We start from the raw sequence: 13,309 nt of genomic DNA, 5'->3' as shown, positions 1-13,309 counted from the left end.
TTAACCACATGTGTGGCTTTTTAGCTCAATTGTTTTTCAGATTAAATTTTTCATCCTACTCAAATTGATTTGAGAAATAGATATCAAAGTCAAGCTTCAAGCCTGTACTTGAAATGCGTTTTTAAAAATTGAAAATCAACGAAAATTGTTTTACATTGTTTGAAAATTTTGACTTTGATGTATTTTTTTTTTTGAAAGGGGACTTTGATGTATTAAGTGAACGATAGGGGTTTAAGTTCTGATTAAAAATTCACAATAAGCTTTGATATATTTCTCCATTTGCGTAATATGTGGATTGATTGATTCCAATTCATAATCTTCTTCACTTCGAGATTAAATTTGAAACAATTTTTGAGATTAAATCCAATTCACAATCAAAGAAGCTTGAAATTGTGAAGTTTACGATAATATGCGGTGAGATAATTAACTTATGGGTTATTTGCGTGTAAATACATAAATTTTCAGCATTTTCTTGTACTTTTTTTTTAGAAAGCAGCGTTTTCTGATTTTTTTTTTCGAAGATTTATTTTTTGAATATAAAGACACGCACTATTCGTCTGATTTTTCCCATTTCAAAAGTAACAATTTTGCCATAAGTTGGCTAACCATTTCAAAAGTAACAATTTTGCGATATTTTTACTATAATTATAAACATTGTTGGGATATTTTTACTATAATTATATACCTTGCAAAATTGTTACTTTGAAAATATTATGACATTTTGGTATTCCATCAGAATGTTGGGACGTTATTTGATATTTTGCCTAGTATTTATTTGAAATACACAGCCTTCTCACATAAAAAACAGAGCGCAAGATATTGGGGTGTTTTGTTAACAACGCCACCACAAACGGCATTACACCTGTCTCTCTTAGTAAAGCATAATGCTGTTTCGTTTATGATAATTTGAGTGCAGACGGCAGATTTAGAATATAGCACCAAACAACGTCGATGAATTCATCTTCACTCTATTGACTGCTCGAACCAGCTGTGCAAACCAACAAACTTAGCATCAAGATAGTGAACAACACAAACAAAAAAGTGACCCATGTTTTGCCTCGACCTTCACTAATAAACTCAACGCCAAAGATCCCCCAGCAACCACGTTCGATGTCAACGACAACGTTAAACGCTTCCCGCATGCTGCATCGCCATTCCCTATATAAACCCTACTTGCTCTCCACAACCACAACAAACATCCCATCTCTTCTTTCTAATACACATACATACCTTCTGCCTTACCAAGTTGATCACTTCCCCTTCCATCGAAAATGAGCCGTCTGATCGCCTTCCTCGCCTTTGCTCTCATCCTCGAAGGAGCTCTTGGTACATTTGAGCAATGTTTTCTTTTCTTCTCCTGTTGCATGATATATTTGTACCTTGATTCACTTTCAATTTTTGTGTAGGGGAGCTCGTGTGCGAGGAGTTGCCATCTGGAATGTGCTCTCTCTCCATCGCGTCGTCTGGGAGAAGATGCGTGTTGGAAACCCTCCAATCGGATGCTGGGGTTGTGGAGTTGCAGTGCAAGACTTCTGAGATCATGGCCATGAATGTGCCACCGGCATACATAGAGACTGATGAGTGCGTGAGCGCGTGTGGGCTCGACAGGAAGTCTGTTGGCATCTCCTCCGACTCACTCCTCGAGACTCGCTTCACCCTCAAGCTCTGCTCTCCACAGTGTTACTACAACTGCCCAAACATCGTCGATCTCTACCAAAACTTGGCTCTGGCAGAAGGTAAATCTTCCCCTTCAAACCTATTTTTAAATATTGCACAGATTAATGCAAACTTCAATACTTGGGAAAAAAGAAAGAAAAAAACAGTTACACCATAAGATATTTTTAGTATTTGCTTCATACCTGTAGGAGTCTTTCTGGCTGACCTGTGCAAGTTCGAGACAACAAGCTCTCGACGTTCTGCGATCCAGCTCCAGAGTTCAGGTGCCGCAGCTTCTGGTCCCATTTCTTCATCTGCGGCTCCCGCTTATGGTCCTGTCTCAAGCACCACACTTTCCTCTGATGATTGTGCTCCAGCACCTATGTGATTTAACTGTATTCTGCTTTCAAAATTATGTAATCTATACACTCATTTATAAAAGTACTAAATAAAAAAATGCCTTGTTCCTTTTCATTTATTCACCTGCTTTACACTTGCTTTTCATATATAGTTTCAGAATATCTGCACACACACACACACACACACACACAGAATTATAAGCTGAAAATGCAATTCGTTCTATAAATGATTGTCAAAAAATACATCATCCCGAGCACAGATACTCCTTATTTTTTATAATTCAGTGATAAGTGCCCAGGGAGATATCCAACAATGTTTATCAGCTCAACTAACATGATACATTGTCAACGTACTAGCTTTGTACAAATAAAGATGTTAAACCATCTTCCGAGAACAAAAATTTCTAGGCTTCAACTACCTTTTGAGTCTTCTGCTTATCTTTTTTCTTGCTTGTTTTCTTAGAATCGTCAGTTGTATCGGTCAGCTCGGTTTCAAGATCAATTCTCGAGAAAACTGGTTTTGGCTGAGCTGTGACATGGCCTTGCTTCAGCCCACCCCATCTGGTCTCACTCTGCAAACAATTATATTAGAGATTATGGAAGGCTTTTAACACATGTCAGTGTGTGTGTGTGTGTGTGAGAGAGAGAGAGACCCAAGTAATGTTACTGAATTGATCTTCCGAGTAGCCGAGCTGGGTGAAAATCTTGAAAGATAGACTCGGAGTAATTGGGGATAATGCAATTGCCACAATCCTTATGGCTTCCAGTACAATTATTAGGTCCTACAAAGGAAAAATAATTTAGTAAACCAAAAAAAATACATAAATATTCTCAGGCACAGAAAATCAAAGATTATGAATTAGTTATTTTGACCTTTCAACTTAGTTTACAAACAACTTGAAGAAATCAGAATCGAGATCTTCTAATCAGTGCCGGTTAGAGTTTATGTGAATACAAGTCAGAATGTATGGGTATGGTGTACAAGATCCAGCTAGGGTTCATCTTTATGTTTAAATATTCCAGTGAACATAAAAGAAATATATTCGGAGAACATTAAATAAGAAACCTTTGATGCAGTTGCGAACCCAGACTCCCCTTGCTTAAAAAGAGACCATGGTGCTTTTTCATCGATATATACGTTTCCAGCACTACTGATCTCTAGTACAGCCGCACAAGCTGATGACAGTTCAAGATTCTCATAGTGCTGTCTTGCTTTCTCAACCTACATGGAGTTGGAATCAAGAACGAAACCTTCTCTTAGTTTTAGCTATGGAAACTGCCATGTTGAGTAATAAAGAAGACATGAAAAATAAATTAGTTCTGATAATAAGGCAGGTTCAGTTGTTACTGGGTGGGTTACTATAAAGGACGATTATTGGTCACATGATATCCTTTAAAACAGTCAATTTTGAGTATAGCCCATTAACAGAAATCCTACTGACATATTTCCTCAAATTAGATCGTGCTGTAAGTGAACTTTACCAGCTTCTCCACTGCATCCTTGAGTGAATTTCCTTCTGCTGCAATTGCTGAATCAACAGCAATGGTGGATTGACAATTCTTCTTCAAAAGTCCAAGCGTACGATTAAGAAGATTACCTGAAGGAAAGACAAGATTAAACTCCTAGAAAATTTGTGAAGAAACAATATAATGCCTGCCAGATGTTGATATAGAATTTTGTTTTAAATTCAGCTGCCAACTAGCACAAACTAGTTCTTGTGATTTAAGCAAAGAATATTGACAAAGAGAATTTAATTCTCACAGATATTAATTTGTTTAGATAAAGCCCCTGCGTTTCCCATAAATTTCCTTTCAAAACATGAGAACTTATAAAACTTACTCATTTAAGAAAAAAATGAAGAAACAAACTTATCTTGATGGGGCTTGTAATAGAAGCACCATGAATGAATAGCCTACATGCTCAACGAAGTTCATTTTTACACAATCTTTATAGCCATGGTTATGACTCCCAACATAAGGGTTCAGTAAACAAAATTGGGCAGGAAATTCAATTATGAATTTGCACAGAAGTCAAAGTAGTACCAATTGTATTTGCAAGATTTGCATTAACAATGTTGATGAAACGCTCCTCTGAGTAGTCCCCATCATTACCCAATTCCACCTCCTTAAGGAAGAAATACCTGACTGCATCAGGTCCAAATCTCTGCACCAACTCGGTAGGTTCGAGGGTATTCCCCAGTGACTTCCCCATTTTCAGGCCATCCTAAAACATTCAGACTTCATTAAATTAAATAAACTAAATGAGAAAAAGGTATGAATCAAATGCTTACAAACTATTACATTTCAAAAAATAAGGAATACGACATAGTTAGACAGGCACAATTTATTATCTGGAACTAACTTTAATACCTTGGTCAAGAATCCGTGACCAAAAACCTTCTTTGGGAGGCTTACTCCAGCTGACATCAGCATTGCTGGCCAGTAAACTGCATGAAACCGTAATATGTCCTGCAAATAATTTGTACAATTGACTTAATAATAATATATCAAACCAGATGTTCTTATTTGAATAGAATAAATTGTTTGCGAGTCAGTTATGTGAAGAATACTTTATACAATAGTGATCCAATACTGAGGAATTTCCTAAAGGGGCGTTTACTTTGAGTGGTAGTATAGATTGATATAGGATTGAATATTTGAAGGATAAAATGGTCAAACAAGTTCAAAATCAATCAGTCCATCAAAGTAAATGGTTGATTAGCTTGGATTATTTTTGTCAATCCATCCTAATATCCTATCACTCAAAGTAAACAATCCCCGTAGTATAACAAATAAAGATCTAGACATAAAAACGTGAAGTGTCTAAATTTAGACCATTTACCTTACTTACCATCCCGAATATCCTTAAATCAATCATTTTGCTACCCTCAAAATTACAAAAATTTCCACGAAAGTGTTTTATCACAATGTTTTAGACATGGCCCATTATTGAGAAGACTACATAATGAGGGAATTATTAATCATATAATATTGATTATTCCATCTTGCTGCCTAATGAATGACTTTATTCGATAAATACATAGCAGTGAAACTTGGAACACGAACTCAATACCTTTTGTTAGGTCTGGCTCTACCATGTCATCTAAATACTTAAATTGGTAAAGAAGACAATAATTGGAACACTTTAGTCTCATTAATTTCTTGAGTAGTGAAAGACTAAAGGGCTATAAGATGGTAATGGTTTATACATAATATTATTATACCCCATCCCAGCAACCAAGACCAAAATAAAACACAGATGAGCACTACAACTACTCCAGACGGTGAGTAAAACACTACCTTGCCGATCAAGTGCAGCGATGCAGGCCAACCGGAGGAAATTGCATTTTGTAAGCTAGGCTGCTCCTCTTCCTCCGAAAGAGCAGATATGTAACTGTGTGACATAACATCATAAGAGAAAGGCAGAGTAAACAGATTGGCAAAGTACTTGCATACTAGAAATATTATGACAGAATATACTATAATAGAGCAAGACATAAGGTACAACAAATTACCCCAACAAAGCATCAAACCATACATATATAGTCTGCTTAGCATCGCTAGGAACTGGAATGCCCCAATCAACTGAAGCTCGAGAAATGGAAAAATCTCTCAAGCCCCTTTTGACCCAACCTTGCACCTAAGAGAGTTCATCAAGAAAACAAGAGTTAACAAGAAAATGAAACTAGCATAGAACTATGTATAGAAATGATCACAGGGTCGGGTCACTATAGCATCATTGTAAAATTTATAAAAATATGGTTAAACATTGTAATGCAATAAAGTGAAAGAATGTGGGGTCACTGTTAGAAAGGCATGCAAAATTTGTAAAAATGCTAAAGTGGGTTATTTTTACAGTGATTAACAAGTTACTTATTTATGTTTTTAGAAAGTATCCTGTTATTCACCTATCAATGAAAATTTTAAGTTTAATCAAATATCATGGACATGGTCTTTCATATTATCAAATAAAGCACAAACCTTTATACCGGAACATATATATATATATATATACATATATATATATATATATATATATATATATATATATTTGAACTGATTATAAGAGTGACACAAGTACCAACACATTAAAATATTAGAAGTTGATAATGTTTCATAATTTCAAACCTCATGTAAACGATAAGAAGGTTGTACAAAATCCGGGTTCTCCTCCAAAATCTGTTCCAATTGTTTTTGGTACTTAGACAATGCAAAGAAGTAATTGTCTTCCTTCCTGTCGAGGCATGGCTTGAGGTGCACAGGACAGCAGTTATTTTCCAACAACTCCTTCTCATCCTTCAGATTTACAGATTTACACAGTCAAAGTTACAGGTGTTAACAACAATTAAATGATTGAATAAGAGACTGCCATGAAAATTTGTTTCAGTAGCAGAAAATACCTTGTATTCCTCACAATTTACACAGTACAGTCCCTCATAGTCAGCACGGTAGATATCACCATTTGCCAGAACCCTAGAATAGAATTCCTTGACAATGGCTTCATGGTTGGGATTGGTTGTGCGAATGAACTTGTCATTAGATATGTCTAACTGTCAAGAAGATGAGTCAAACAGTGGATTCAAAACAAAAGTTGGACAGAAACAAACATGGCGAAGGAGAACACCTCTCTCCATAGTGCCCTGTAAGCTTGTGAGACAGAATCACAATGTTTGCTAGGACTTGAACCATTGGCCATGGCAGCACTAGCAATCTTCTCCCCGTGCTCGTCTGTGCCAGTTATAAATATGACCTTCTTGCCTAATAGTCTCTACAGTTCAAAGAAAAATCTAATCAGTAATCACGTATACAATGAACATTGAATTCTCAAAGCAGAAAGCCACTTAGGAAAATGATTTCCACTTAGCAGCCCTCTTAACGCTACACATCTGCAGCTTGGATTAATCACCTTTAACTACACATGGTTGCAGAAAAAATTATCACTTTGCACATTGTAAATCCCTATCAATAGCACAATTTTCATTAATTCAATCCCATTAAGTCTTAATGATAAATCAACAAGCCTCTATGAAGAACCGAAAACATAAAACCCTAGAAACATGCACAGCTAAAAATAAAAAAACTGAGTGTTGAATTTTACCTGAAAACGGGCGATGGCGTCGGCGGCAATGGTGGTGTAGGCGCTGCCCATATGGGGCGGGGCATTCACGTAATAAAGCGGAGTGGTGAGGACGAAAGGGTCTGCGCTGCAAGTACAGTACAGCGCGCCCTTAGAAATGGAGACATACTTAGAATTTCTGAAGCGAATTTTGTGTGGTTTTGCAGAAGAGCAGAAATTGAGAGACGATGGAGAGGAGGAGAAGAAGCGGAGGCTGTTGTGAATGGAGTATTGAACTCTACACGCCATTGATGCTGCCCAGAGATTGTGGTTTGGTTGAGTGTGAGAGGCTGCAGCACTGAGAGAGTGGAGAAGATGACGCAAAGAGGGTATTTTTGTAAAGAGAGAGAAAAAAAAAAGTTGAGAGTAAGTATTTTTGTAACACAATTAATTAGTCATAAATTAATTGTTTTGAGTGGTGGTACGTATATTATGATTAGTCATAAATTAATTAAAATAAAAAATTGACTCATTTATTTATTTTCTTAAATAAAAGAAATTTAAATGTTTTTCTTTTTTCTATATTGTTCACATTATAATTTTTTTTGTCAGTTTTTTTACTTCTTAAAATAAATAAAATATTTTTTTATCTAATTAATTTATGACTAGTCATAATATAATTGTATAGATTTATTGTTATTCTTTTTAGAAATAAAAAAGAAAAAGTGGGTTTTCAAATAATTTACTAGATAACTCGATATTGTTGTCCAATTGTTCACTAATTTCATCAAAAATCAACATCTATTGACAGCCGCATCAATCGATCATTATAATAAGATAAAAAAAAAATGCTTTAAAATGAACAATTGGTTGTATAAAAGGGATGCGGGCCAACTCATTGAACAACCTTTTTTATCAAATGAAAAAATATTAGTACTTGATATTTTATTATTAGAAATACAATAATAGATCATGAAAAAGAAAATATGTTTACACTGAAGCGAATATTGATAAAATATAAAAGGGCTAATGGCCGGAAAATACACGAAGTTTCACCAAATTTGCATTTTGCACATGACCTTCAAAAATAGCCTCACAATACACGAACTATTGATTTAATTGCAAATTGCACACGGCGAAGTTCCGATTAAAATTAATTTTGATCGGCGATGACGTGGTCAATATTTAATATTACATGGCATGACACATGGCTTTTATTACAAGCGGGCACGACACGTTGGCAAAACGACGTCGTTTTAAATAGAAATTAAGTTGTCTTATCTTTTGATAATTTGAACAATTTCATAAAAACAAAAAAAAATAAAAAAATTGAAGAACTCCTCCACGGCTCCACCACACTAAAAGGAAACCAACCACCGCCTGGGCTTCTCCGGCACAAACCAACCACCGCCAGTATCTCCGGCACAAACCAACCGCCACCTGTATGTATCTCAAGCGGTGGCGCCGCCTCCCCATTTTCCCAAACCCTAGATCCCCAATTCCAGTCACCATTCATTCGATTCTCTCTCCCCTCTCCTCTGTCTCTATCTATTTCTCTTTCACGGCCAGAGAGCAAGAAAGCCAAAGAGCGGGAATGATGGCGGCGACATTCGTAACAGGCAACGCCAAGAAGCTCGAAAAAGTTCGCGCAATTCTCGGCAACTCGATCCCCTTTCGTTCGCGCAATTCTCGGCAACATTCGTAACAGGCAACTCGATTCTCCCACCCTTTTGTTTTACTTAATAGTTTTAGGAATGCTGTGAGGGTTTGTGACTGAGCAGGCGGTGGATAGGGGTGGTTGGTGGCGGTGGATTCATAATAGGCAACTTGATTCAGACGGTGGCGGTGGATTGGGATGGCTGGTGGCGGTGGATTCATAAAAGGCAACTTGATTCAGACGGTAGCAGTGGATTGGGGTGGCTGGTGGCGGTGGATTGGGGTGGCTAGTGGTGGTGGATTCGTAATCGACAACTCGATTCAGACGGTGGCGGTGGATTGGGGTTGCTGGATTCACGCAGTGGTGGTGCGGGGGGATTGCAGATTCAGGCGGTGGGGATTTTTTTTTTTAGTTATAATCACTCAAAACGACGTCGTTTTGAGTGTTAAAAATAACTACAAAACGACGTCGTATTACTTGAACGCCGGTGCGTCCACGTATGCAAATTCCGGGAGCCACGTCATCTAGGATTTAGGATATGGTCAACGCATGTGCAATTTGCAATTAAATAAATAGTTCGTGTATTGTGGGGCTATTTTTGAAGCTCATGTGCAAAACGCAAATTTGGTAAAATTTCGTGTATTTTTCGGCTATTAACCCAATATAAAATTATAAATTTAGTTGAATTATAAATTGTGTGTGTGATCTAGAAAACTATTTTTTTAATTAAAAAATTGAATTGGTGTAAATGGTTAATAAACATAGTCTTAAGCCAAATAAACACCAATGCAATAGTATAAAATTGAAAATACTCCTTAATTAATAAAACACGTTCCCTAACCAATTCCTTTAATCCCAACAATTGGCACAATAGCAAACAAGCACGAACAATCCTAATTAAAAATTGCATGCAAAATCTGAACATAAGTAACTGTATTTTTTTAATAATGTATAAAAAATAAATGCCGACTTGAAAATACCTAAAACCATCTCAGACAAACAGACGACCAAATTTTGACAGCATCTCCGAATCCGCCGGTCTCACTCACCCAATCAATACTTCCAAAACATTCATATTTCAACAATGTCAATTCCTTGCTTCTTCCACACATGCAACTGCAACACATATATATATCTCATAAATCCTCATCATCACTTCATCTTCATCTTCATCTTCATCCCTCCACACATGGCGCCACTAAAACGACGCGTTGTGCTCGTCCCCTACCCTTTCCAGGGCCACCTCACCCCGATGCTCCAGCTCGCCGCCCTTCTCCACCGACGCGGCTTCTCCATCACGGTGGCGCACACGCGCTTCAACTCCCCCACCACCTCAAACTATCCACAGTTTGCATTCGCCGCCTTGTCGGACGGCCTAGAAGGCCGCGACATGTCCTTCTACAACGCGCTCAACGTTATCTCCGAGATGAACGCCAACTGCCAAGCCTCGTTTCGTGAACACTTGCTGCACGTGCTGGAGGAGGAAGGGGAGGAGCTAGTGTGTGTCATATACGATAATATCATGAAGTTCGTCGACGTCGTCGCCGACAGCCTCAATCTCCCCACCATCGTGCTCAGAACCACCGCCGCCGCCTTCATGCACTCGCACCTCGCCCTCTTTGACCTCGCCGCCCACAAACGCATTCCTTTGCCAGGTATATATATATGGGAGATCAAAGGTATAAACACTTTTTAACATATAAAATACTAACTAGCTAAAATGTATGAATTCTATGCAGAGTGTGAACTGGAGCTTCCCGTTCCGAATCTGCATCCGCTGAGGTACAATGACCTCCCTCTCCACCCAACACGGGAAATCCCAGAATCTGTGCAAGAATTTCTGGAAAGCTACATGAACATAAGATCGTCTGCAGCTGTGATCTGGAACACTGTGGAAGCACTCGATGAATGGCCGTTGCAGCAGCTCCAGCGACAATGGCCCGTCCCCTTCTTCACCATAGGCCCTCTCCACAAGATGGCCCCACCTCTGCCCACGAGCCTGATCGAGGAGGACACGATGTGCCTCTCGTGGCTCGACAAACGAGCTCCCGGCTCAGTGATCTACGTGAGCCTGGGCAGCATGGCGATCATCGACGAGGACGAGCTGTGCGAGATGGCGCGGGGGCTGGCCAGGAGCGAGCAGCCCTTCCTGTGGGTGGTGCGCACCTCTCTGTTGAACGGCTCGGACGCGATCGCGTCTCTGCCGGGGGATTTCGGCGACGTGGTTCGCGGGAGGGGGCTGGTGGTGGAGTGGGCCCCACAGAGGAAGGTCCTGGAACACCCCGCCGTGGGGGGATTCTTCACGCACTGTGGTTGGAACTCGACTCTCGAGAGCCTATGCGAGGGCGTCCCCATGATTTGTAGGCCGTGCTTCGCGGACCAGTTGGTCAACGCGAGGTACCTGACCCACGTGTGGGGGGTCGGGGTCGAGCTTGGGAGCGTCGTCGAGAAGGGCGTGGAGGAGGCCGTGAGGATGCTCATGAAAAGCGACTGCGGGAGGGAGATGAGAGAGAGAGCGGCGGGGATGAAACTCGAGATCGAGCGCTGCATGGGACGAGGGGGCTCGTCCTCGGAGTCGCTCGATCACTTGCTAGAGTTTGTTGACTCGTTGTAAGGGGAGTGAATTCGAGACCTCTCTTCAAATATTGTTTTTAACTTTTGATAGTTCGTTGCATAAATTATATTTTAAACTTCATTCAATTAAACTTATTACGTGCTACATAGAAAGCAAATGTAGTAAATCTCTATAATGAACAAGATACATTACATTGATCATGTCACAATATATATTGATTTCTAGCAGCAATCACACAAACAATTAATTTGATACATAAATTTCAAGATTTCATCACAATGAAACAGGGCTAAGAAACCAAAACAAGCCCACTTTCACTTTGGAGGTGATAATGATGTGATAAACTGAGCCAACTCATCCAATGCTTTACAAGAAGAGCCATCTTTAACCCTAGAGAGTTGCAGCTTATGCTTCATCTCGGCAGCTCTCCGCCTCGTCTCCTTCCCTCGGTCGTCCACCATCAGCACTCTCACAGCCTCCTCAATGCTCTTCCTATCAGCCACATTACCTATCTCCACACCAACTTCCCACACATGGATCAAGAACCTTGCATTTATCATTTGGTCCCCAAAGAAAGGCCTACATATCATTGCAACTCCCTCGCACACGCTCTCAAGAGTCGAGTTCCACCCACAATGGCTCAAGAACCCCCCAACCGCAGGGTGCGCTAGCACCTCCTTCTGAGGGGCCCACTTCACAATCAGCCCTCGTTCTTGGATCACTTCCCTCAGCCCTTGGGGCAGGCACTCGATCCACTCTGAGCCTGCAACGGATGAGGGACGGATAGCCCACAAGAAGGGCTGCCCACTGTTGGCAATCCCCATTGCTGTCTCAACTAGTGCTTCACTATTCATCGTAGCTAAGCTGCCCAAGCTCACGTAGAGCACGGATTTGAGGGCTTGTTTGTCGAGCCAGGCTATGCAGCCGGCATCTTCTTGCAGTAGGCTAGTTTGCATTGATGATGATGATGAAGCCATTTTGTGAAGAGGGCCTATTGGAAAGAAAGGCACTTGATATTGATGCTGAAGGGAAAAATCATCTAGCATTTCCACACTGTTCCATATCACTGCTACAGAAGATTTTATATCACTGAAACTCTTCACAAAATCTATCACTACTTGTCGAATCTTGGAGGAGACTGAAAGAGGCAGATCCTTGAACCTGATTACTGGATGAAGCTCTGGCACTGCTTCCTCAAGGTGAGACTCTGCAACAGTTTGGTTGTTAGATCATAACACGAGACGATAATACACACATTATACATAGACACAAACCTGGCAAGGGAATGATCATCTTTTCATGGAGTGATAGAAGGGCATGATAGGATTGCATATAGACAGCAGTGGAAGGACGGAAGAAGATGGTGGGAACCTTCAAATGATGAGCCACGGTGTCGACAAAGTGCAAAAGGGAGTCATAGATGATGCAAGAAACTTGGCCTTGCAGCTCCACAATGCATTTTTCAAGTGGCTCCTTGCAGTTTGTGTTGATGGTGGCTATCATCTCCAGCAGGTTGCCCGAAGGGGAGCAGACGCCGTTTTGCAAAGGGATGAAGGCGAAATCCGGGTGGTTTCCCGGGTTGGGAGAGTTGAACTCGGTGTGTGCAACTATGACTGAGAATCCCCTTGAATGAAGAACACTTGCTAGTTGAAGCATTGGTGTTAGGTGCCCTTGGAGAGGGAGGGGCACTAGCATTACTTGTAGCTTTCGTGTTCCGATTTTTTCCATTTTTTCTGGGATTTTCGGAGGTGGTTTCTTCACTTGAAATTACTACGAGAGAAGATTGGAACTTGGCAATGGTGTGGCAGAGGAGCAATATTTTCTTGGATTTTACGAGCTTGTTTTAAGGCTTTCTGTCGTTTTGGTACGAATTGTGAATGAGACATTCGGTGTATTTTATGAAACTAAACAAGAATGTGTGTATTATTGTCTTGATTGTGATTTCAGCATCATCTGCCGAATGTGGAAGCCTCCAAATTATTAGAAGGATGTATTCAACCTACAAA

At 40.0% G+C, this 13,309-nt stretch overlaps 3 protein-coding genes across 6 annotated transcripts; 1 reads left to right on the top strand and 2 right to left on the bottom strand.

The window, feature by feature from the left end:
• Positions 1–933: 933 nt before the first annotated feature.
• On the bottom strand, positions 934–7,509 carry LOC130991992 (methionine--tRNA ligase, chloroplastic/mitochondrial). Of its 4 annotated transcripts, none has more exons than XM_057916437.1 (15): positions 7,114–7,467; positions 6,640–6,783; positions 6,416–6,565; positions 6,144–6,311; positions 5,531–5,655; positions 5,316–5,409; positions 4,386–4,484; positions 4,059–4,239; positions 3,498–3,613; positions 3,082–3,237; positions 2,669–2,797; positions 2,435–2,587; positions 2,140–2,178; positions 1,883–2,056; positions 934–1,756 (listed from the first exon to the last, which is right to left on the bottom strand). In XM_057916437.1, exons 1-13 carry the CDS (start codon positions 7,378–7,380, stop codon positions 2,170–2,172), a joined length of 1,791 nt encoding a protein of 596 aa, XP_057772420.1. In that variant the 5' UTR covers positions 7,381–7,467; the 3' UTR covers positions 934–1,756; positions 1,883–2,056; positions 2,140–2,169. The 4 variants fall into 4 exon arrangements, with proteins under 4 accessions (XP_057772420.1, XP_057772421.1, XP_057772418.1 ...); XM_057916438.1 differs by having other exon boundaries at positions 1,883–2,049; XM_057916435.1 differs by lacking the exon at positions 2,140–2,178.
• Positions 7,510–9,890: 2,381 nt separating this feature from the next.
• On the top strand, positions 9,891–11,513 carry LOC130991991 (UDP-glucose iridoid glucosyltransferase-like). The gene is made up of 2 exons (XM_057916434.1): positions 9,891–10,383; positions 10,468–11,513. Exons 1-2 carry the CDS (start codon positions 9,918–9,920, stop codon positions 11,340–11,342), a joined length of 1,341 nt encoding a protein of 446 aa, XP_057772417.1. The 5' UTR covers positions 9,891–9,917; the 3' UTR covers positions 11,343–11,513.
• On the bottom strand, positions 11,489–13,186 carry LOC130991990 (UDP-glucose iridoid glucosyltransferase-like). Its single transcript, XM_057916433.1, has 2 exons — positions 12,578–13,186; positions 11,489–12,510 (listed from the first exon to the last, which is right to left on the bottom strand). Exons 1-2 carry the CDS (start codon positions 13,029–13,031, stop codon positions 11,618–11,620), a joined length of 1,347 nt encoding a protein of 448 aa, XP_057772416.1. The 5' UTR covers positions 13,032–13,186; the 3' UTR covers positions 11,489–11,617.
• Positions 13,187–13,309: the final 123 nt, after the last annotated feature.

This window comes from Salvia miltiorrhiza, chromosome 7 (assembly GCF_028751815.1).
Source record: "Salvia miltiorrhiza cultivar Shanhuang (shh) chromosome 7, IMPLAD_Smil_shh, whole genome shotgun sequence".
Taxonomy (NCBI): domain Eukaryota; kingdom Viridiplantae; phylum Streptophyta; class Magnoliopsida; order Lamiales; family Lamiaceae; genus Salvia; species Salvia miltiorrhiza.
This window is presented reverse-complemented; position numbering and strand designations above follow the sequence as displayed.